Source organism: Humulus lupulus, chromosome 2, assembly GCF_963169125.1.
Source record: "Humulus lupulus chromosome 2, drHumLupu1.1, whole genome shotgun sequence".
NCBI classification, from domain to species: Eukaryota; Viridiplantae; Streptophyta; class Magnoliopsida; order Rosales; family Cannabaceae; genus Humulus; species Humulus lupulus.
The window spans coordinates 193,159,721-193,181,521 of NC_084794.1; the positions used below are offsets into that span (position 1 = coordinate 193,159,721).

The following is a 21,801-nucleotide window of genomic DNA, read 5'->3' on the forward strand; positions in this document are numbered from 1 at the left end:
GTCACAGAGTCAGTTTTACTCGTTAATTGCCAAACTTGGTGTGGTTAACACCCCACAAAGTTTGAGAGGGGATGTGAAGAAAATGGAACCAGAGGAATAAAGGGCATCTGTGTAATTCTGTTCTTTGTGGTCCATACTATTTGGACAGGTTGTATTTTGTGTAATGATGAGAGAATCATTTTATGTTAGGAATTTGTTATTCCTTTTTGTACCATTGTATACACGTGTAGTATCTAGAATTTTCTGTACACTGGCTATTTAATACAACGTCCTCATCTCAGTATTGTTGAGCTGAGCATTTTACAATTGTGTGCATTTCTCTCTATTTTGTCTCAAACAAATAAGTATTTTAATATTACGGACAAAAAAAAAAAGAGAAGAATTATTAACTCTTAATGGAAGTGTTAACGAATAATATTAAGTTTGGTCTTCCATTAAGTAATGCAGTATCTGATCGTACGTAGAGAGATGCATGTAGATTAATTAATTAAATGTTTTGGTTATGATCTCCAAATTATTGGATCCACAAAAACTCATAACAGTGACACTAAATTCAAAACCCTAAAGCCAAGGCAGAGATCACATGCATCCACGTTCCTTTCGCCATAACAACGGTTTGCTTCACAAAATACATTGCATGGCGTCTAAGCAAGAATGTTGATAAATTACAACATATATAACAAAACACACCTTGGTTCATGTGAACACCCTATATAAATATAGCTAATTTTCCCCCACACTTGAGTCACACGGTGACTTAATACTAGGTTAACTTAATATATAATTAAAATAAAAAAAAAATAAGTATTTGACCAAAGATATATAGAAATTAACCAAGTCGATCAAACTTGGCATTAATTGTCCGTCATGCCACGTGTAAAAAACGAAATAACCCCAAAATTCTAGTCTATATATAGAGATTTAAGTCACATGAAGTAGACACAAGCTTATTCATTGGCGATCAAGTACTACTACTATACTATATATTTGTATTTTTGGTTAGAGAGCTAGCTGCTTCAAAAGTTGGAGAGAAAAGTGAAAGAAAAAAAATGGGTGGAATCCAACAGAGGAAGGGTTCGCATTTTCTGCCAATACTAGTGGTGGTAGTACTAAGCTTGTGTCAGCTACGGTTTTCGAAGGCGGCGAATGGGCTGCAGAAACCTGTGAGATTGAGACGTAACTTTTACAAGTATCAAAAAACTTGTAAAGATGTAGAGAATTATGTGAACCACCAAGTTCAAATATCATGGAAAAGCGATAAAAGCATCGTTGCCAAGCTCCTCCGACTCACTTATTCTGATTGCTTTGTCACTGTAAGTAGTCTTTCTTTTTTTCCTCATATATATTATAGATCTTCAGCTCGATCCCTCTGCTTTTGAATATAGCATTCTTTATTATAACATATTTATTCATTATACATTTAGTTAGCGATGATCAGAGATTCAGAAAGTATAACATATAATTATAACATTAACTAAATAATAAAAATAAAAAGTAGATGATCATGATTCATGAAGAAGAAAGCATATTAAACATTTGTTTATGAGGCATCGGTTTCCCAGATTAATTCAGTATGAAGCAATCTCTCTCTCTCTCTCTCTCTCATATATATATATATACGTATTTAAGTATATAGAGAAGAAAAATATATTCCCAATGCATTTCTAGCTATATACATGTATATTATATATATATATATATATATAAACATGTCATGCACGTAAGATGTAACCCGGGGAATAAGGATAGTGCGTCTTAGTTTATTAGACCCCGGTGATTCTAGTTTTTGACGCTTCTCACACCATTTTAAAAATGATTAAAAAGTTCTTTTTATTAAATAAGCATAAAAAAGTTTGAGAGCGACATAAATTAAAATTAAGAACCTTATATATCATTATTTTTATATGAAACCAAAACTCGAGAAAAAAAAATCCCCACTCAAATTAGAGTTCGCAATATGGAAATGATTACCAAATGAGCATATATATAAGGGAGTTTTTTCCTAGCTTGTTAATTAAGTCACCAAGTCTATAGATCACTAATATAATAAACTCCCGATAATGGGAAATATATAATCATTTTTATTGAGTACTCTTGGATTTGAGCACTGTACGTGCATGACAGCATTATTACCTAAAGTAGTAGTTGAGGTTTAATTTATATTTGGTTTCTTCGATGTGATGATGAGTGTAGGGATGTGATGCATCAATTCTTCTAAATGGTCCAAAATCAGAGAAAACTGCCCTTCAGAATAGAGGACTAGGAGGGTTTGTTTTAATAGACAAGATCAAGGAAGTCCTAGAAGAAAGGTGCCCAGGAGTGGTCTCTTGTGCTGACATTCTCCAACTTGCCACTAGGGATGCCGTTCATTTGGTACACACTACTACTTCCTACTCATCTCTTTTACCTAATAAATTCTCTCCAAATATTACCCCATTTATTTATCCTAAAATTATGTATATGATGCCCTATCCTATCCTTACTGATTCAGTTCTAAATCATTTATGAAATATCGTTAAGATAAAAAAAAACTGCAAATTTCTGTAACGGTCATTAATCTTCTTATTTTCTTTATTTATTATTTTTTTTGGGTAAGGCTGGTGGACCATCTTACATCCTCCTTACCGGAAGAAGGGATGGAATGACATCAAGTGCTTCATCAGTGGACATTCCATCTCCATCCATGTCAGCCAACGAAACACTTGCATACTTCAACTCTAAAGGTTTAGATGTGCGAGACATGGCTACACTTCTTGGTAAGATACATTAGATATCTGATTGTTGACTTCATTGGGCTGACAAGCAAAAACAAGAAAATGTTTTGGTGCATATATTTTGTTCTAGTATTGTGTTTTTCCATCCTTAAGTTAATAAGGTATGGATCATAAAGCTTCTTATTCTTCACTTTTTTCACTACAAATAACAACATTTCGTTCTTCAGGTGCGCACACAGTGGGAAGAACACATTGTCGTAACATCGAAGACCGGCTGTACAATTTCAAAGGCACCAAAAGAGCAGACCCAACCATGGATCCTTACTTGGTACAGTCATTGAGAAAGCAATGTCCAGAAAGACTAAGGAAGGGGCAAAGCGACCCGCTGGTGTACCTAAACCCAGAATCCGGCAACCGTTACAATTTCACAGAATCCTTCTATAGAAGAGCTAACAATAACCAAGCTGTTCTTGGAATTGATCAGCAGCTACTCTATAGGGATGACACCAAGGAACTTAATCTTCAGTTTGCCAATAGTTTTCAAGATTTCAAGCTATCAATTGCCCTTTCAATGAATCGAATGGGAAGTATAAATGTTTTGACTGGAGATCTAGGAGAGATACGTCGGACTTGCAACATGACAAATAAGGATAACCCTCGTCTCAAATAGATGGTATTTATTGAATTATCAACGATGGTGGATTTCATATTGGAAAGATAAAAAAGGGCAATATAGTCTTTTATGTGACTTTGATTCTTTTCTTTTCTTTTTCTTGTTTTGGGGCTGCTACTTGTAGAGAAATAACTCGTATTATTGACACAAAGTGGTGGAAAACAAATCTTTTACAGTTTTCTATTCATAAATAAAAATATCTAAAAAGATTAAACAACAAAAACTTTAAAATTTGAATGTTTTACTAATGATATTTCAGGTTCACTTTCCGATGACTTAATATGTTTTGAGTGTGTATTTGCATTTGCAAATGTATGAGCTATCGAAAATCTTAATACAAAGATGCTCACCAAATATATGAATGTAATTACAGTTTCACAATAATAATTATAGTTGATCCGATCTGTGACATGTACATGATATCTATTTCGCCAATTTACCAAATTCAGTGCATAGTCCACTAATAAGCACACTTGCTATCAGTCATGGAAAAGGATGCCATTATATTAGAATGACGGGGATTAGCCAATTGCTCAATGCTTAAGGATTTGAATGTAAGAGTAGCTATATATGTAGGATATCTAGTTGTTAGAATCAGACATGTGGATGGAACTTTGGTACAAATTTTTATTTTTTTAATTAAAAACATAAAATTTATATGAAACGCACAAAGGCAGAACCAAGTGTATTATACCTCTCCTCACAAAGAGGTCCCAAATTCGAATTTCCTCCCCAATGTTAAAAAAAATACCTATGGATAAATAAAGTAAATACTATAGTAGCAGTACAGAAAGTTGCATACATTAAATGAGAAAAAATTATCAACACCAACTCCCTTTCTATTACTAAAAGCGTAACTTGGATCAGAACTATTCAAATGAAGATAAGACACAACGTATGTGGGGCTTCCTAAATTGACAGCAGAAGAGGTAGATAAAGCAGCCTAAGAAAAAACAAAAATGTGAGGCTATATATTTAAGAATAGATACACGAGGAAAACTTTGATACAAAGCTTTGTAGAATTGATAACTAACTTGTACAAAGTATTTCTTAACCTCAAAGTCAAAGTGACGGCTCATTAAATGAAGTTAAATACACTTCTTAATATCCCTTAGTTGATAGTAAGAGCATGTGGTATCAAATAGAGTCTAACATTACAAAACAGCGTTCCATAGCCAATCTCTTCTCAGCTTAAATTATAGAATTAGCAAATGACAGCTCTAATATTGTGCCAAACCCACTCAAGGAAACCCAAGTAATGAAGAGAAAATAGCTAAAATCTTGTTGATACATAATTATGTCGGATTTAATCTTTACCGTAGTCTACAAATAAATAAATAGTGCAATACCAACAAATCTTTTAATTATTTTATTCACTAACCCCAAGCAGCCTAAACTATGGTGAAATTACTAGATTCCGTACAAATTTATAAATAAAAAAAATGCTTTTCATTTAACTTAGATCATCATATACAACAAAAATAAAATAGAAAAAGGGTGGGGAACTCAGCAAGAGGTCTTTGTGTTGTCTCAAAAATGGTACAAATTCATGTATGCCTTACACTTCTCCCTTGGACTACAAAACTTTGTCGTATGGCGAAAGGGAGAAATGCACAAGAATTACCTTATAATAGATGTGAAGAGCATGAAGTGGAAGCAGGCAACAAATCATCAATGGCGGCAGAAGTTCAGCTTTACGCAATTGCACTGCACTGCCATTCTCAAATTTAAGATAACCACTATAATTCTTAGTCACCATTCCTTTCCACAGGGCTCTTTCTCTTGATAAGCTGGTTTGAAAATAAATAAATAAGATTCAACAAAGGCAGCATAAAGCAAGAATGCATGCTTTCAACTTTGATACACTAAGGCGGTGCTAAGTAGCATAAATTTTTGCTAAATGTCATGTTTCTTAGTCAGCAGGCCTGGTTGATACTGATTCCTCACATTTATATAGGAGTAAGACAATGAATGGTCGAAAATTCCATATTTGCTTGCATTATTTCAACATATTTTAACTAATTAGTGAAAAACAACTGTATCTACCAATAACATCTTGGACCATGTAAAAAACCATTAGATAAAATAAATAAATAAAATCGGTCTGTAAAATAATTTTTATAACGCAGGTAACGCACCACATAGCCATCAGCATGTTTTTCTATTTGAATATACACATGTATATTATAAGTTTGGAGGAAAAAATATAATCTTTATTGATATTAAAACTGAGAATATACATAGGTATTTATAGAAGACATAGTTGACTAATAGCTAGGGAAAATCAGCACTATACTGGGAAGGAAATAGCTGTACAATCTATTCCTATAAAGTTTCTAAAAAAAATATAAAAAGATAATCTCTAATTAATTCTAGTTAATTCACCTTTTTCTACACTCCCTCTTAAGTTGGATTGAAGATATCAATCAATCCCAACTTGCTAATACAAGATTCAAAACTTGGTTTGAACAATCCCTTCGTAAAAATGTCAGCGGTCTGTAAAGACGTTGGCACAAAGGGCAAGCAAATAGATCCTGCCTCAAGCTTTTCCTTGATGAAATGACGATCAATCTCCACATACTTTGTTCGATCATGTTGGACGGGATTATTAGCATTATCGATGGCAGCTTTGTTATCACAATAAAGTTTCATCGAAAGCTTAATAGGTAGCTTTAGTTCCTCCATAATTCGTTGTAGCCAAATCACCTCACATAGTCTGGTTGCTATTGCTCTGAATTCAGCCTCAGCACTACTCCAAGCAACAACACTTTGTTTCTTGCTTCGCCGTGTAACCAAATTTCCTCACACATTAGAACAATAACCAGAAGTTGACCTCCTATCTGTTATAGACCCAACCCAATCTGTGTCAGTATATGCTTCAATAGCTCAGCAACTACTCTTTCGGAATATAAGGCCTATACCAAGTGATCCTTTGAGGAATCGAAGAATCCTGTAAACTCCATCCATGTGAACCTTCTTGGGAGAATGCATAAATTGGCTCACCAATCCATCCATGTGAACCTTCTTGGGAGAATGCATAAATTGGCTCACCAATCCTATGGCAAAAGCAATGCCAGGCCTAGAATGGGATAAGTAAATCAGTTTCCCAACCAACTTTTGATACCGAGTTATATCAACTCCTTTCTCACCATTACCTAGTTTCACATTGGGATCAACTGGTGTATCAACTCATCCCAGTGTCTTTGAGTAGGTCGAGAATGTACTTCCTCTGACTAACTGCTATTCCTTTCTTTGACCGAGAAATTTCCATTCCCAAAATATATTTAAGACTCTCAAGGTCTTTAATTTCAAACCCATCTACTAAGCACTTCTTTAATCTGTTCATCTCTTTTACATCATCTCCGGTTAGGATTATGTCGTCAACGTACACAATGAGAATAGCAATTTTTCCTTCACCATTCCTTCTAAAAAACAAAGTGTGATCAGTCTGTCCTTGAGTGTACCCTTGCTTCTTTACTGATTTTGTGAACCTTTCGAACCAAGCACATGGTGACTGCTTCAACCCATAGAGAGACTTCTGTAATTTGCAAACTTTGGATCCAAACTTTTCCTCGAAACCAGGAGGGGCATCCATGTATACCTCTTCTTCGAGGTTGCCATTCAAGAACGCATTCTTAACATCCAATTGCTGCAGTTTCCACTCAAATTTTACAGCAATGGAAAGCAATACTCGGATAGTATTAAGTATGGCTGCTGGGGCAAATGTCTCTGAATAGTCAATACCATCTGTTTGAGTAAACCCCTTGGCAACTAGTCTCGCCTTGTACCTTTCTAGAGTTCCATCAGACTTGAATTTTACTGTGAAGACCCATTTGCAACCCACCGTTTTCTTTTCCTTTGGTAACTCCATCAGTTCCCATGTCTGATTCCTTTCCAAAGATCGCATCTCCTCTAGGATAGCTTCTTTCCATTCTAGAACCTGTAAAGCATCTCTAATACTCTTTGGAATTTCCACATTAGTGAGTTGAGTAATGAAAGCATGAAAACAAGGAGACAGATTTTTATAGGAAACAAAATTGGATATTGGATACAAAGAATGCCTAGTGCATTCCCTTGTTCCTTTTCAAAGGGCAATAGGAATATTTGGATCATACATTGCAGGATTTTCAAGAATGGAGTCAGAACCTGAGTTTTCTGGATCTGGACTTGGGGTCTCTTCATGGTTTTGCTGAAGTGTTTCAGACAATACTCTAGACTTTGGTTGCCTTCGTGTAAAAAATCTGCCAAACCTGTTTGTAGTGTTATTTCCGGTTCTATCAAGACTAATATATGTTGGAGACATGTTTTCGCTATTTAAAACTTTTGTTGAAACATTTTCATGAAAATTCATCCCCTTTTCAATTTCAAGCACATCAGTATTTTTTTATTAATTCATTTTCTCCAACCTAATTTTCATTATTACCTTGAGAAAAATTTTGATGTTCAAAAAAGGTAGTAGAATCAGAGTTTGGATTTATGTTTCCCACAAAGTCTGAAAAAGGAAGAATTGATTCTTTAGAAAAATAAAATAAATCACCAAAATTTTGAATGTAAAAATCCAGATTTTTTCCTCCCCTCTAGCAGAATCTTCCTCTCTGTGCTCCCCCTGAAGATGAGACTTAAAATATGACAGTTGTTCAAAGAACCGAGCATCAAATGTCACAAAATATTTTTTAGTCAAGGGATCATAGCACTTGTATCCTTTTTGTGTGGGAGTACCTTAAAAAAACACTTCTTCTTTCCTCTTGGGTCAAATTTTCCTTGATTTAAATCTTTGTTATGAATAAAACCAGTACATCCGAAAATTTTGATAGGTAAAGAGTGTTAAGTCTAGACTGTGGAAATTTTTTTGAAGAACATAGTCACAGGTTTTTCAAAATTCACTGTTTTGGAAGGCATCCTATTAATGAGATAGGTGGTTGTTAGGATGGCATCACCCCAGAAAATTTTGGGCACTTTATGTGTAAACAACAATGCTTTAGCTACCTCTAAAAGATGGTGATTTTTCCTTTCAGCAATACCATTTTGTTGAGAGTACCTACACAAGCTTTGTTGAAAAATACCATGAGTAGCAAAAAAAATCTCCAAGAATTTGTGTAAAATATTCTCTACCATTGTCACTACGTAACACTTTAATTTTTGTGTCAAATTGAGTTTGTATCATGTTATAAAACATCTTAAAAATTCCTTCAACTTCAGATTTTTGTTTCATAATATAAACCTAACTCATTCGTATATGATCATCAATAAAAGTGACGAACCACCTCTTTCCCGTAGGAGTTCAAAATTGTCAAGGCCCCCAAATATCACTATGAACGAGTGAAAACAGTTTTGAAGGTATATAAGAATGAAGAGAATAAGTAGAACGATGCATTTTTGCTCAAGCACAAATCAAGGATGGGTCTTTATTGAGAAATAAACTAGGAAACAAGCATTTTAAATAATGAAAACTAGGATGTCCTAAACGAAAATGCCATAACATAATATTTGTCTTATTAGAACCAGAAATAACACCAAAACATTGAGAAGCTGAATTTTGAAGAGATCCATCATCAAACCACCACTTAGTCTAGCATTGCCAATCGTCTTCCCTAAGGCCAGATCTTGAAATTCACATTGAAAAGGATAAAAATCAGCATGACAGTTTTGATCACGAGTTAATTTACTGACTGACAGTAAATTACAAGACAACTTTGGGACATGTAACACATCCTTTAGTATTAAGGATGAAGAAATTTTTATGTCACCCGTCACTGCAATGGCTGAAAAAGAACCATCAGCCTCTTTGATTTTTTTATTTCCTGCACATCGATTATAGGAATGAAAGAGACGAGAAGAACTAGTCATGTGATCTGTAGCCCCAGAGTCTATTACCCAAGGTTCCAAAGTATTAGATGAAAAGAACAACAAACGACCTTGATTGGCATACGAACATGAAGGAGAACCTAAAAGTTGTGGAGAATTAAAGAGTCTTAAGAGATGCTCTATTTGCTCTATGGTGAATGGAGATTGACTGGGATTCCTGGAGGTAGAATTGGGCTCTACAGAGGTTTCAGAATTGGTTTTCAGTGCCTTGTTGCTTTCCTGCCTCCTTTTCCAGCCCAACTGCCAATTTGGTGGTTTACCATGGATTTTCCAGCATGTCTCCTTTGTGTGCCAGTGGCATTTGCAGTGATCACACCAATGTTTCTTCCTTTTGTCAGATTCAGAATCATGGCCTTTTGTGACTAGAGTCGATCCCTCATGTTCTGAAAATTGAGAGATAGCTCCTCCCATCACTCGTTTGTGTCCTTCTTCCTGTCGCACCTCAGAAAATACTTCACGAATTGATGAAGTGGATGCCGCAATATGATCCAACTTTTGACATCATCAAAACCTGTATTAATGCCTGCTAAGAACATATAAATTCTGTCATTTTCCTCACGTTTCTTAAATCGAGCCAAATCTTTGGGATTGTCCCACTCATCATTGTAACAAAGGTCGAGTTCCTGCCACAGTGCCAGCATGTTGTTGTAGAATGTTGTGACATCCGAGTCGCCTTGTTTGGAGTTCCACAATCGTATCTTCAACTCAAAGGCTTGGGAATGGTTTTCCACATCAAAATATGTCTCACACACCGCTTCCCATATTTCTTAGGCAGACATAAAAAGATACGGCTTCCTAATATATTCCTCCATAGATTTAAGAAGCCAAGTGGTAATTAGAGAATTTTCTGATCTCCATCTCCGGAATGTAGTGTCAGATTCCTTTGATTGAGTCTCCTCCCCTGTCAAATAACCTAATTTTCCCCTACCATCAATGGCTAATTTCACATACTGGGCTCATTCTAAGTAGTTCTTACCGTTTAACCTAACAGTAGTGACTTGAATAAAAGCATTGGTGTTGAAATCAGCAGTATTTTGGGTGTTTTGGATGGCAGGAGGTGCGGCTATGGTAGGGGATGAAGGTGGAGTGTGGTCGACTGAATTTTTGGACATGGTGGTCTGAATTCAGTAAACCCTAAACCTAAGCTCTGATACCATATAAGTTTGGAGGAAAAAATATATTCTTTATTGATATTAAAACTGAGAATATACATAGGTATTTATAGAATATATAGTTAACTAATAGCTAGGGAAAATCAGCACTATACAGGGAAGGAAATAGTCGTACAATCTATTCCTAGAAAGTTTCTAAAAAAAATATAAGAAGATAATCTCTAATTAATTCACATTTTTCTACATATATCTATATATATTCTTCCTGCTTGTGCAATGATAATGATTGGAATTGGATGGAAAGAATTTAAATAAAAGAGAAGCTGACCTTGAAGAAATACTTTTTCCGAAGCTTGATTGCCATGCTCACACATCTTTTTACATTAATCTTCAGTATATTGTCATTAAAAATCTGAAATAGGATAAATATAATAAATTACTTGAAGAATTTCAACAAATGAACAATCCCCCTCCCGCCTGCCAAAATATTTCTATATAATAAAACAAAAGTAAAATGCAGCAAGCAGAGAAAAAAATGATAAACACAAACCATTAACAGCTTTGAAGCATCTACATATTGTACGGATATTCATACCGGTTAAACAAAACAAAATGAAATCACTCAAAAGGAAATTGGGCAATGAAATTAAAGATTTTCTAAAATATATATATACATCAAACACTAGACATAGAGGGTTACTTCAATCAAGCTGAAGTTGGGACAGAAAGACAAAGTCTTGTTGAGTGTTTGGGTTAACATATAACTCAAGACTAGTTTTCTTCAGAGGAAACAGCTCCAGTTACCAATGAGAGGTTCAAGAAAGAATAAAAATGAAAAGATAGACAGTTAATTACTGCTTGATAAACAATACAAAACAACCCAGTACTTTCACCCCACCTTTATCATATCATCAATTGAACGGGTCTCTCGAATAATTTTATGACGATTCATGACAAGGACTGCTGCCACACAAAAAACAGGTAACTCATCATCCCCTTTTTTAGTTGATGACATTGCAGTGCAGATCTCCATTGAAACATTCCTTGTCCAAAAATTCCTAGCCAAGCCACAAAAGTGATGAGTTGTTTCTGACTTAATTTCAACTTCAGACAAAGAGCAGTCAACATTTCCATGATTTGACTGTATGCTTCCTTTTGTAGTACCGCTACCATTTTCTACACTTTCATCCCTCGTTTCTGCTTCAGAATCTCTTGGAAGCTGAACGATCAATGCTTCTAGACGGCTCTCCTCTAAATCATTGACCATGGATTCATCAAAATCAGCTGCCCACATCATCTGCACGTTTTATTAACATCATCACTAAAAGAAATATGGCAGAAATTCTGTACTATGAGATTCGTTTGCGGAAAAAAGCAAGACTGAACTGGCATATTATCAAACATATATTTGCATTTTTAAATACCCCTCATTATATTAAACATCATAACAAATTAATTTCAAAAGCCAAGCTCAAGAACTGTGCTTTCTCCAATTCACCACTTGGGAATAAAAAATCCAATATTTAACACATGAGAAAGTACAGAGCAAAAAAATCCAGCATTCCATTCTATTATAGTCTAAAGAAGAAAATCATACAAACCTCCCACATACAGAGAGCCTCATTAAATGACAACTCACGCCGGAAGAGTACCAGCAACATTCGGAATGCAAAATGAAGGCTTTCAGCACCTATATGTGATAGATGTGCAAAGATTTCTCTGTCAGTTAGCTCCAAGATATGCCACAATGCTTGCAACTGCTTCATCACTCCAGTTGGTCCTTCCATTTGAAAATTTTCACGCTGCAGATTTCAATTAAAAAAATATATCATTGAAAGCCTACACGGACTAAAAGTGAAAATGATTATCAAGTTTGACATACCATTCTTCTTAAAAGCATTTCAAAGCACCAAAATGCATCAGCGTCATCTTCAAAGAGAACAATGAATGGAGACAGCAAATCACTCATACCTAATCACATTTTGAATCAAATGGTCAGCATATGATTGCAGCAAGTTTGGAAAACTTATTCAATGGAAAAGACACCTTGATTTTTGTACTTCTCCCTTTTCTGTTTTAAATTGACCAATAAAGTAAGTAAAAATGGGGAAAAAAAAGAGAACAACCTTGACAGTAACCAGTTGCAGGATCAACCCAAGCATAAACAGCAAGAATATCTGACATCCTAGCTAAATTTTTTGTATTCTCATAGAATTCGAGATGACTATCCGTTCTCACCACATCAACCACTGAGACCATAATAAATTGTCAGCTGAAGGAATAACTTCAAGAAAATCTTCAACAATGACATCACCAGAGTATATTTCCTATGTAAATTAGGGAACAAAATTACAACTAAAAATTGAAATAAAGTTACCTATGCGGTGAAGAGTCCAAAGCCACTCAGACACTCTATCTTTATTCACAGCCTCTACTTGAGGCAAAGTTCCATCTATAAATTCAGTATCTGGCACATCTGATATTCTCATTCTGTTTACTATGTCTTTCTTCTTATCTCTAATATTGGACTGCAGTACTGGTTCTGGTTCACAGACATCAGCACAAGCCATTTCAATTTCAGCGTTGATGGGATGTGATACGCTGTTAGAAGATGGGATGTTTGACTCAATAACTAAATCTATGTTATTACTGATTTGAAAACTGTGCATTTTGTTGTCCTTCAATCTCAATTTTCGTTGACAAAGTTTGCTGTCTTCCATGTCAACTTCTTCCTTATCTTCGTCACTCTTGCCAAACAAATCAGTAACAGGCAAAGGAGGAAAATCAAAACAACTTTCATTTACACATTGTGATCCATCTACTTCAGTCCCTACATTGTAGTTTTGGGAACCAGAAGTAGCAATGAACAAAGAAGAGTCATATGCAGCATTTTCTGAGCTTCTCCTCACACTGACAAGATCACCTGAATCACTAGAACTTTCACTGTGGTATGAAGAAGACATTTTAATATCATTATCCCTATAACAATTATCCTCTACTTTGTTAGCATTATCAGCAGAAGCTTGTCTTGTTTCAACATTGGAATCTCTTATTCCATCATCTTTTGATGGGGCCCTCATATCCATAACTTTAGATCCCACAGCATAAGCAAGGGAACCAGTTCCAATGCTTGAATGCATCACTTGGCACTGCTTAATCAAGTTTTCATAATGCTCCCTGCATGAGAAATGAAAGAAAGCTTTTAAATGACAAAAAGAGCATACAGTTTTACTTGTATTGTATATTTAGAAAATGATATGTTCTTAAGGAAGAGATGTATCTGTAATGCCCACATTCAATTTAAAAGTTGCACTTAAAGTGGTATCCGATTTGTCAGCATTCAATTTCTAAGAAGACCCTTTGATACTTAGCTATTTACTTACTCTGACTATAGCAAAATCAGTTTTCTGAACAAGTATTAACTAAAACAATGTTTAGCCATTTTTGAAGATCCAAATCCAAAATACCAAAGGATGATGAACACTTGTCTGCATGTGAGCCAATTAACCCATTATAGAGCAAGACCTTAGGTTAGAATAAAGAGAATTGCTATGGTGCACTATATGGTGCCCAACACCACTTGATGGAGATTGATGCAATTTAATATCAAGTATCACCGTATACCGCATCAAGTGGTGTTCAGCACCATGGTGCCCCTTAGCAATATTCTAGAATAAAGGAACACTCATTTGATAGAATTAAATTATCAATAAATAAGACAAACTTTGTCATTACAGTAAAATTGCATTCCTCATAAAATTATTTTGTGAAAAATAACTTTGTTAAAGAAAGTGGCACATTATCCCATAGAAGTATGAATGTTCTGCTCAATGCCCTTGTTAGCCCATCTTCTACCTCACTTGAGGGTGAGTCTATGTTGCAAACTATACAATGACAATTCCGAACTAATGCTCTTAATTTTTTATTTTAAAATAAGGACCATTTAACAAATAGCAAAGCAATAAATGTTATCAAAACAACATGTGAGTATGCTGGCAACTGAGGTAGAGGCTAAAGAGTGCACCCAGTATCCTTCCTAGAAAATTAAATGTGCTGAACTACAACAGAATGAGCAGCTGATATAAAACATGAGAAAACAGAAGCAAAGACAAAACCTTCGGGCTGTCCTTAATTGTCTTCGATAATCTGCTGTGCTACCTAGAGTATAGCAACCAAGTAGAAATTCCCAGACTTCTGGCCTGATTGATGGATCTACACCCTATCATGCAACAAAAAGTCTACCAAGGTTAGAGGTCATAAATCCTTGATTACTTAATTATTTATATTAAACAGGCATCCATTACTTTTCCAGAGGACAATATCAAATAACTTTGATTTTTTAAAAAAACTTATATCCAAAACTCCTCTTGTCATCTTCCCTAAATGACTATCATTAGTAATTTTAGTAATAAAATATTTAATATTAGGCAATTATGAACCCATTGGTGATTCAATACCCAATACATAAAAAACTCAATATACTTGATGCACACAGTAGCATAGTTACATGTTATCATGACCCTTTGAATCTTGAACAAAATGTGTTGATAAAATATAAATGAGAAGGTACATAGTGACATAAGAGACATGATCTAAATAAATACCCATGAGACTTCAAAAAAAATTCACTCATATATCAAAGTATTACGTACCCCCAATATAATCCGTTTAAGTGCCTTCTGAAAACAAAAAATCTTTCCATCACTGTCAAATGCTGCATGCCACCTTTCTGGCTTAAGCATTTTGTTTGCCTGCATAATAAAAAAGAAGTTGGAAAATGTAGCGTAAGGTAACAAATAAGATGGAAGAATAAGTATACTATTAAACTGGAAGAACTATAAAGGTAAGAAAGTGAAAGAAAGAAAAAAAATACAAATAAGATTAATATTTGTTTCATATATATACATATATATATATAAAGTCAAAGCCACCTTAGGCGAGAACTACCTCCGATTTTCATTCAGAGTTGAAATTACCACCTTATGGCATCACATATATTTGAACAGAACCTCAAAATGTTTGTTGAAGTTAGAAGTTAGCAGGAATACTTGAGAGTCAATCCTCTCTTAAACGAAGAGGAAAATTTTATATTTTTTAAAAAAGTGCAAAATAGAAGCAGCTGATCCATTACATAATTACATCCCAATATGCCAAGTAAAAGAGAAAATACTAAGAAAATCTGGCCACAAAAACAAAATCATAAACATGTTTATCTCTAAATTCCTTATAAGATGAATTAAATCCACAGAGAAACCCAATAAGAAGGGAATGGATCACCATATCACTAGAAATCTTACTGAAGTGTTCTTTCAAAAAATAGACTTGTGTTGAGAATCACGGTTCAAATCAGAAAATTATGATTTTAATTTTTTTCTGATTCTTAAGAAGATTTTATGGAATAATTTGAATTTATTGTTTTTTATTATATTCCCCCCAACTTGAATTCTTTAAATTATTTTTCTTCGAAAAAAATTTAGTTTTCTACGTAACTTGGTAACCTCAATTTTATTGGAAGAGATTCACGTAAATGAAGTATGTGATTGCATGTTAGTATGTTGCATAGAGATATGCACCACCTAGCTTGTCAAAGGAAATTGTTTGTGAAGAAGCAAATTTATTGTCACAATTTTTGGTCTCTTTTGGGAGATAATCAAGTAAAGTTCAATACATGAGGAATTGTTGTGTCATTAAATGTAAAAATTCATACAAAGAGGAGTTAATGCAACAAATAGAAGATAGTGGTCTCCTGAACTCAAATCAAATGCATCAACCTCCTCAGAACTTTTTATTTTTTTCTTTGCACACCAACCTCAGCATTTTGGAGGAGGCATCACAAGCTAAGGTAATGAGTGGAACGTGGATTGACAGTTCATGAAAGGTTTTGTGAGAAAAGTCTACAATTTGGATAAATGCAGATAGAGCTGAAGCTTTAGCCGTGAGAAAATAGAGTAGTACAGCCATGGGCAGGGGAAGCTTGTATTACTCTACAGAATCTCATACCAAAAAAAACAAGTGGGGATTTCTAAGCTCAGAAGTTCTAGTGCTCAAAATATCACAACTTATTCTGTTTATATTCCAAGTGAACTAAAGCATCTAAGCTTCTATGCTAAAGGGTTGCTCAATTTTTAGCTAACATCACATTACATATCGATACGGCAAAGTGTTCTGTTCTAGATATTCCAACAAAATTACAAAATTTTCATAAAAAAATTAAAATATGGAATATTTAAACTGCTCAACTCAATTCCAAGCAGATAAAGATGGCATAATATAAAACTTAAATAGTTGACACAAGGAAAATTATCAAAAGGGAATACGTGGGGATGTGTTAAAAGAGCCTCACAGCTACAGAAACCTTTATTGGCGACTGGGAAAGGCAAGGCTCACCAATGTCCCGAACAATTGAACTGACCCTTTGCAAATTCACGGCCACTCCACCTTTCCCACAAGTCCATCGGTCTTCGTCTTCATCCCCTCCTCCTCTTCCTCCTCCTCCTCCTCCTCCACAAGACATATCACACTCCCCGAAATCCACCTCTCGCCTCCTCCCCATCCTTCTCCTTACCATTACCAATACCAACTAGCACAACCCAATTCAAAATCTCAATCAACTACAACAAAAATAAATTAATTGATGAAGTAATAAAAACAATAAAACAAAATCAAACTATCACGAAGGAGCATTTCATTCATATAAAAAAAACAATAATTTGGTTTCGGAAACGAACTACTATTATATGTGATCGTGGGATTTAACAATTGTAACTAATTTATCAATTGATATATAAAGAGAGGAAGAAGAGTATTGGAGAATCAATAGTAATGAAGAGGAGAATAATAGGTGATGATCAAACGGTGATCGGAATCATTGAGGAAGATAGATGAAATTACCTAGAGAAGAGAAGGAGAAAGCGTGATTATGAGATCTCTGCAATTGTAAATGGCCAGACAGATAGAGAAAAAGAGGTGTTTTTGAAGAAGAGCTCATCTTCTTCTTCACCATTTACTCGCCAACTCCACAACACCACTGCACCGTTTTTTTCTTTCTTTTTTTTTTCCTAATTTATTTATTTTTATAGGTTGGATTTCTTTTCTTTAAATTTTTTTTTTGGTTTAGATCCTTATTTCTGTTTGTTTTTTCTTTTAATTTTATTGTAAATTTTCTAGTTGTGGTTTAAAAAAATCTTGATAAATAAGAAATTACATAAATAAAAATTATGAAAGAATGGAAATCACTAACCTTTTTTATGAATTTATATCAAATTTTAATTATATTTAGTTTTGTATTTTAGTTATTTAAAATTATAATTTAGCTAATTAAAGGTTATAATTTCGTTTTATATTGGAAAATAACGAAGTATTAAGAAATTTCATAAAATATAATAATAAGAAATAAGTTAGAACTCATATAAAAAAAAAATAGATAGAGTAAAATAGTATATCCTTTAAAATAAAATAAAATTATTTTTATGGTGATTATAAATAATTATTAGTGTGAGGGCATTATGTTCTCTAATTAATTATTTTCCATTTATAAGTATTATTAACGTAACAAACCAAGTGATATACAGTGGGGGAAAGAGTATTTGTTTGTGTGCAAGGAAACATCAAAATGTGAGTTTCATTAAAACGAATAGTTAAATGATCGCGTGGAAGAAGCCAAGCAGAGGCGGAGGCTTTGGCCTCTACGCGAAGAAAACCAACTCGAGCAAGCTCGGGGGGAGTCGGTTGAGTTTGGCGGGAAATGGAATCCAAGGTGGACACGTGGACCAATAACAATAAGTCTCTCTTATCCTTTCTTTCCATTCATTAGCTATAAATAACTGACTTCACTTGTGGTAAAGAGAGTTCTTTCCGAGTCTTTACTATATTGTTACTTTGTCAAAATAAAGAGAGAGAAAACTGACTTAAGCATCAGAGAGTTTTTTTGTAGGTACCCACCATTGGTTCTTGTCAAAGATCATTCTTGCCAAAGATTGCTTTTGTCAAAGATTGTTCTTTTCAAAGATCGATCATGGAAGAAGCTTCTCCCAAAAGTTGATTAATTCAACAGGGAGGTAAAGACAAGGGATGGTAGAGTGAAGGCGTAGAGAGAGAACCACATTTACAGTTTCTATTTTAAGAAACTCCACGTGCTTGGGAAAATCAACCTGAACAGTTGGCGTCGTCTATGGGAAACGGCAACGTAACTTCTTGATTTCATTGTTTTCTTGAACCTTTTCGCTACAATAAAGGAAAAAGATACGAAAAGAAAGGAGTTGAAAGCCATGTCACCAATAAAAGAAGGAGTGGAAAAGCAAACGAGTGACCCATTGGCACAAAATGACTTCTCGTAGGAAATCCACAAGCCGAAGGCCACTGTGCCCCAAAAGCCAACAAGGCAGGAACAAAACTCGAAGGTACTAGCTGATTGGAAGGAGAAGATGATGAAAGAAGTCCTCGAAAAGATGGCAAGCAGCCAACCTCCAAGAAATGTAGAATGGGCCTCGACAGCCATCAAAGGTATTTACAAGTCCCCGCTTGCAGCTAGTACACTTTGTCCTCCCGAACTTCACGTTGTTTGATGGGAACTTGGATCCAGTTGACCACATTTTAGTGTTCCAATAGATGATGGGCATGGAGAGTGAGAATAAAGCGATTCGTTGCAAAGTGTACTCCACTACCTTCACTAGGTCTGCCTTATTGTTGTTCAGGCAGCTTAAACCGCAGTCCATTAATTCATTTCAAAAGCTGGGAGATCAGTTTGTGCTTCAGTACGGAGGTAACACAAAGACACAGAAGACAATGGACGATATGTACGCTATAAAGCAAGTGATTAGAGAACATCATAAAGATTACTTGAAAAGATACATGGAACTAGTCCACTAGATAAATAATGTGGATAAAAGGACAGCCACCAGGCTCTTCCGAGAAAGCCTGGAGAAAGGGTCGTTCTTGGGTGAGCAACTTTACTTGCAGCCTCCCAGAGACTTGACAGAGATCCAAATTAGAGCAGATGGAGTTTTCAGAATCTTAGAAATCCGAGAAGAATAGGCTAAACGGGTCGCACTAATATCCATTCCAAGGATGGAAATTTAGCGAAGGAACAAAGTAGGTACGAAAAGAATGGGGGATTTCTCGCAAAGATCAGATTACCAACAGTCCCAAGCACGAGAGAAGAAGCAAAGGTTTAATTATCCACTCATCGAATGCAATACTACCATTGAACATATTTACTTGGAGAATAAAAGAAAGCATATTTGGCGCGAGCCAAACAAGATCAACACACCAGTCAAAAGAAGAGAGAAAACCAAATATTGCATATTTTATAAAGATATAGGCCATGTGACCAATGCATGCCACGCTCTGCAAAACCAGATCCAACATATGATGCGTCAAATAGGGTTAACACAATATGTCAATGTAACGCTCTACTACCTTAGAGTCGTTACCATTTGATTTTAAAATGTGTCATTAGCTTGTTATTCAAGGTTTTTGACTGAAAAGTGTTATTAAATTGGAATAAAAACTCATTTAACAAAAAAATAAGTATAAAAGGTTTGGACATCCATTAAAGTTATAAAAGAGATAAATTGGGATCCCAAAATATTGTTTCAAAATATATTTACAATTCAAAAGTTACTTTACAGTCGACCTAGGCAACAAAGTCAAGCGTTTATAACATGTCCCTCAAAACAACCCCAGTCGTGGCGGCCAGGTAGGCCGAACATGTACGCGCCGCTCCATGCCCTCCAACTCATGCTTGGTCGGCCTTTCACTTGCCCTTACCTGCACCATAGAGCACCCATGAGCCAAGACCCAACAAGAAAACTCACGCACATAACATAACAATTCATTCCAGTAAATGCATAACTTCAAACAGATAACAAATTATTCACATAACGGCCTATGCTGACCCAGGTCCTTTACCAGGCACTAGGTTCACGGTCTTCACCGAACGGGTGAGTACTACACCCTAGATGGACATGCCATGGCAGCCTGCATTCAGCGTTCTTGTTGTCGTTCGGCCTGCATTTAGCATGCTTATCGTCGTTCCCGGCCTTCATCGTTCACGGCCTTCACCGATCAATTATAATCATATAAACATGGAATGACAATTATAAACATTCACACATAGCATTAAACAAAGATAATCGGGCCATGCCCTGCTCTATGGGCACAAACAGTTTTCTTACCTTTAGTCCAAGCACAAGTTAAATATAAATGACCCTCGAGCACGGTCCTATCCCAAGCCTTAGTGGTAACCTAGTCACAACCATAAATAATAACCTCATTAAGATTCCATCCCCAAAACACAAACTCTGGGACCAATCCCGTGCTCTCGAAACTTCCAATCCCACCCAACGGGTGGTGGAACCATCCCCCGAGCTCCCAGGCCTTCCCAAGCTCTAAAAATGGGTTTCGTTGAGACTGGTCTAGCGATGGGGCACCAAGGGTAGTGTTGGGGCGCCAACCAAGTCAGATAACCCCCCCCCCCCCCCCAGGGCTTCCCCTACATAGCGTTGGGGCACCCAAGGGTAGAGCTGGAGCACCAACCAAGTCAGAGAGCCCCCGCTACGACTTCCCTTGCATAGCGCTGGGGTGCCCAAGGGTAGCGCTGGGCCGCTTCCTTACGAACCCAGAATTCTGGGTTTTTCGCCTACATAATCTTCTAATTTAAACCTCCAAAATCCAATCTATACACACCCCCAACCTTGAAATTCAGTCTCAGAACATCATTAACACACCAACATCAACAAAGCCCAAGCTTACACTAGATCAAAATCCCATCAAAATCAAAAACCCACATCTTAAGCTTTGAAGCTCAAGAACACCTCAAGAATACCCTTAAACCTAAATCAAACTTTAATCAAAGTAGAGGCTACGGCTTACCTCAATGATGAATTTTGTTCTCCTAGGTGCAGATAACCCAAACCTAGCTCAAGCTTTCAATCCTCCAAATTTTTTTGAGCCTTTTCTCCTCCAAATTCCAAAACCCCTCCAAGTGTTAAGAGAGAGAGAAAAATGTGATTGAGAGAGAAGAGAGCTGAGAGTTTAAGAGTTCTTTGATTCCACTAGTTTCTGAGTATATCCTTCCTTATGCTAGAAAATGACCAAAATACCCCATAGTCACACTTTCTTTAGTGCCCTCAAGGGAAAAGTGGTCATTAACCACCACTTCTCACTAATCTCCAAACTATCTCATAATTCTCTAATTAATTCCAACATCCCAAATACTCATCAAATAATTTTCCCATTACCCGATAAACCCCGGTAATGTACTAAATTACCAAAATACCCCTAGGCTCACCCCGAGCTGGGTATTTGACCATGTTATGACTAAACTGCTACTTTGCTCACTAGGATCGTCTCATGCCAAATAACTCAAATATATCTCCACAATTTTGTGGTCTCAAACGCAACACACACACATAATCACATTTATGCCATCAACGGG

At 35.7% G+C, this 21,801-nt stretch overlaps 2 protein-coding genes across 7 annotated transcripts; one reads left to right on the top strand and one right to left on the bottom strand.

Annotated features, from left to right (window-relative positions):
• Positions 1 to 853: 853 nt before the first annotated feature.
• Positions 854 to 4,002, top strand: LOC133818833 (probable peroxidase 61). The gene is made up of 4 exons (XM_062251922.1): positions 854 to 1,313; positions 2,194 to 2,373; positions 2,597 to 2,756; positions 2,942 to 4,002. Exons 1-4 carry the CDS (start codon positions 1,050 to 1,052, stop codon positions 3,382 to 3,384), a joined length of 1,047 nt encoding a protein of 348 aa, XP_062107906.1. The 5' UTR covers positions 854 to 1,049; the 3' UTR covers positions 3,385 to 4,002.
• A 162-nt stretch (positions 4,003 to 4,164) lies between these two features.
• Positions 4,165 to 17,526, bottom strand: LOC133818832 (uncharacterized). Of its 6 annotated transcripts, XR_009886122.1 has the most exons (12): positions 17,256 to 17,521; positions 16,708 to 16,975; positions 15,017 to 15,115; positions 14,480 to 14,583; positions 12,742 to 13,541; positions 12,491 to 12,613; positions 12,247 to 12,335; positions 11,966 to 12,166; positions 11,263 to 11,661; positions 10,693 to 10,776; positions 5,012 to 5,177; positions 4,165 to 4,330 (listed from the first exon to the last, which is right to left on the bottom strand). XR_009886122.1 is itself a non-coding variant. In XM_062251919.1 (11 exons), exons 2-11 carry the CDS (start codon positions 16,930 to 16,932, stop codon positions 5,136 to 5,138), a joined length of 2,154 nt encoding a protein of 717 aa, XP_062107903.1. In that variant the 5' UTR covers positions 16,933 to 16,975; positions 17,256 to 17,526; the 3' UTR covers positions 4,647 to 5,135. The 6 variants fall into 6 exon arrangements, 5 of the variants coding, with proteins under 5 accessions (XP_062107903.1, XP_062107902.1, XP_062107901.1 ...); XM_062251919.1 differs by lacking the exon at positions 4,165 to 4,330 and having other exon boundaries at positions 4,647 to 5,177; positions 16,720 to 16,975; positions 17,256 to 17,526; XM_062251918.1 differs by lacking the exon at positions 4,165 to 4,330 and having other exon boundaries at positions 4,647 to 5,177; positions 16,708 to 16,944; positions 17,256 to 17,522.
• Positions 17,527 to 21,801: the final 4,275 nt, after the last annotated feature.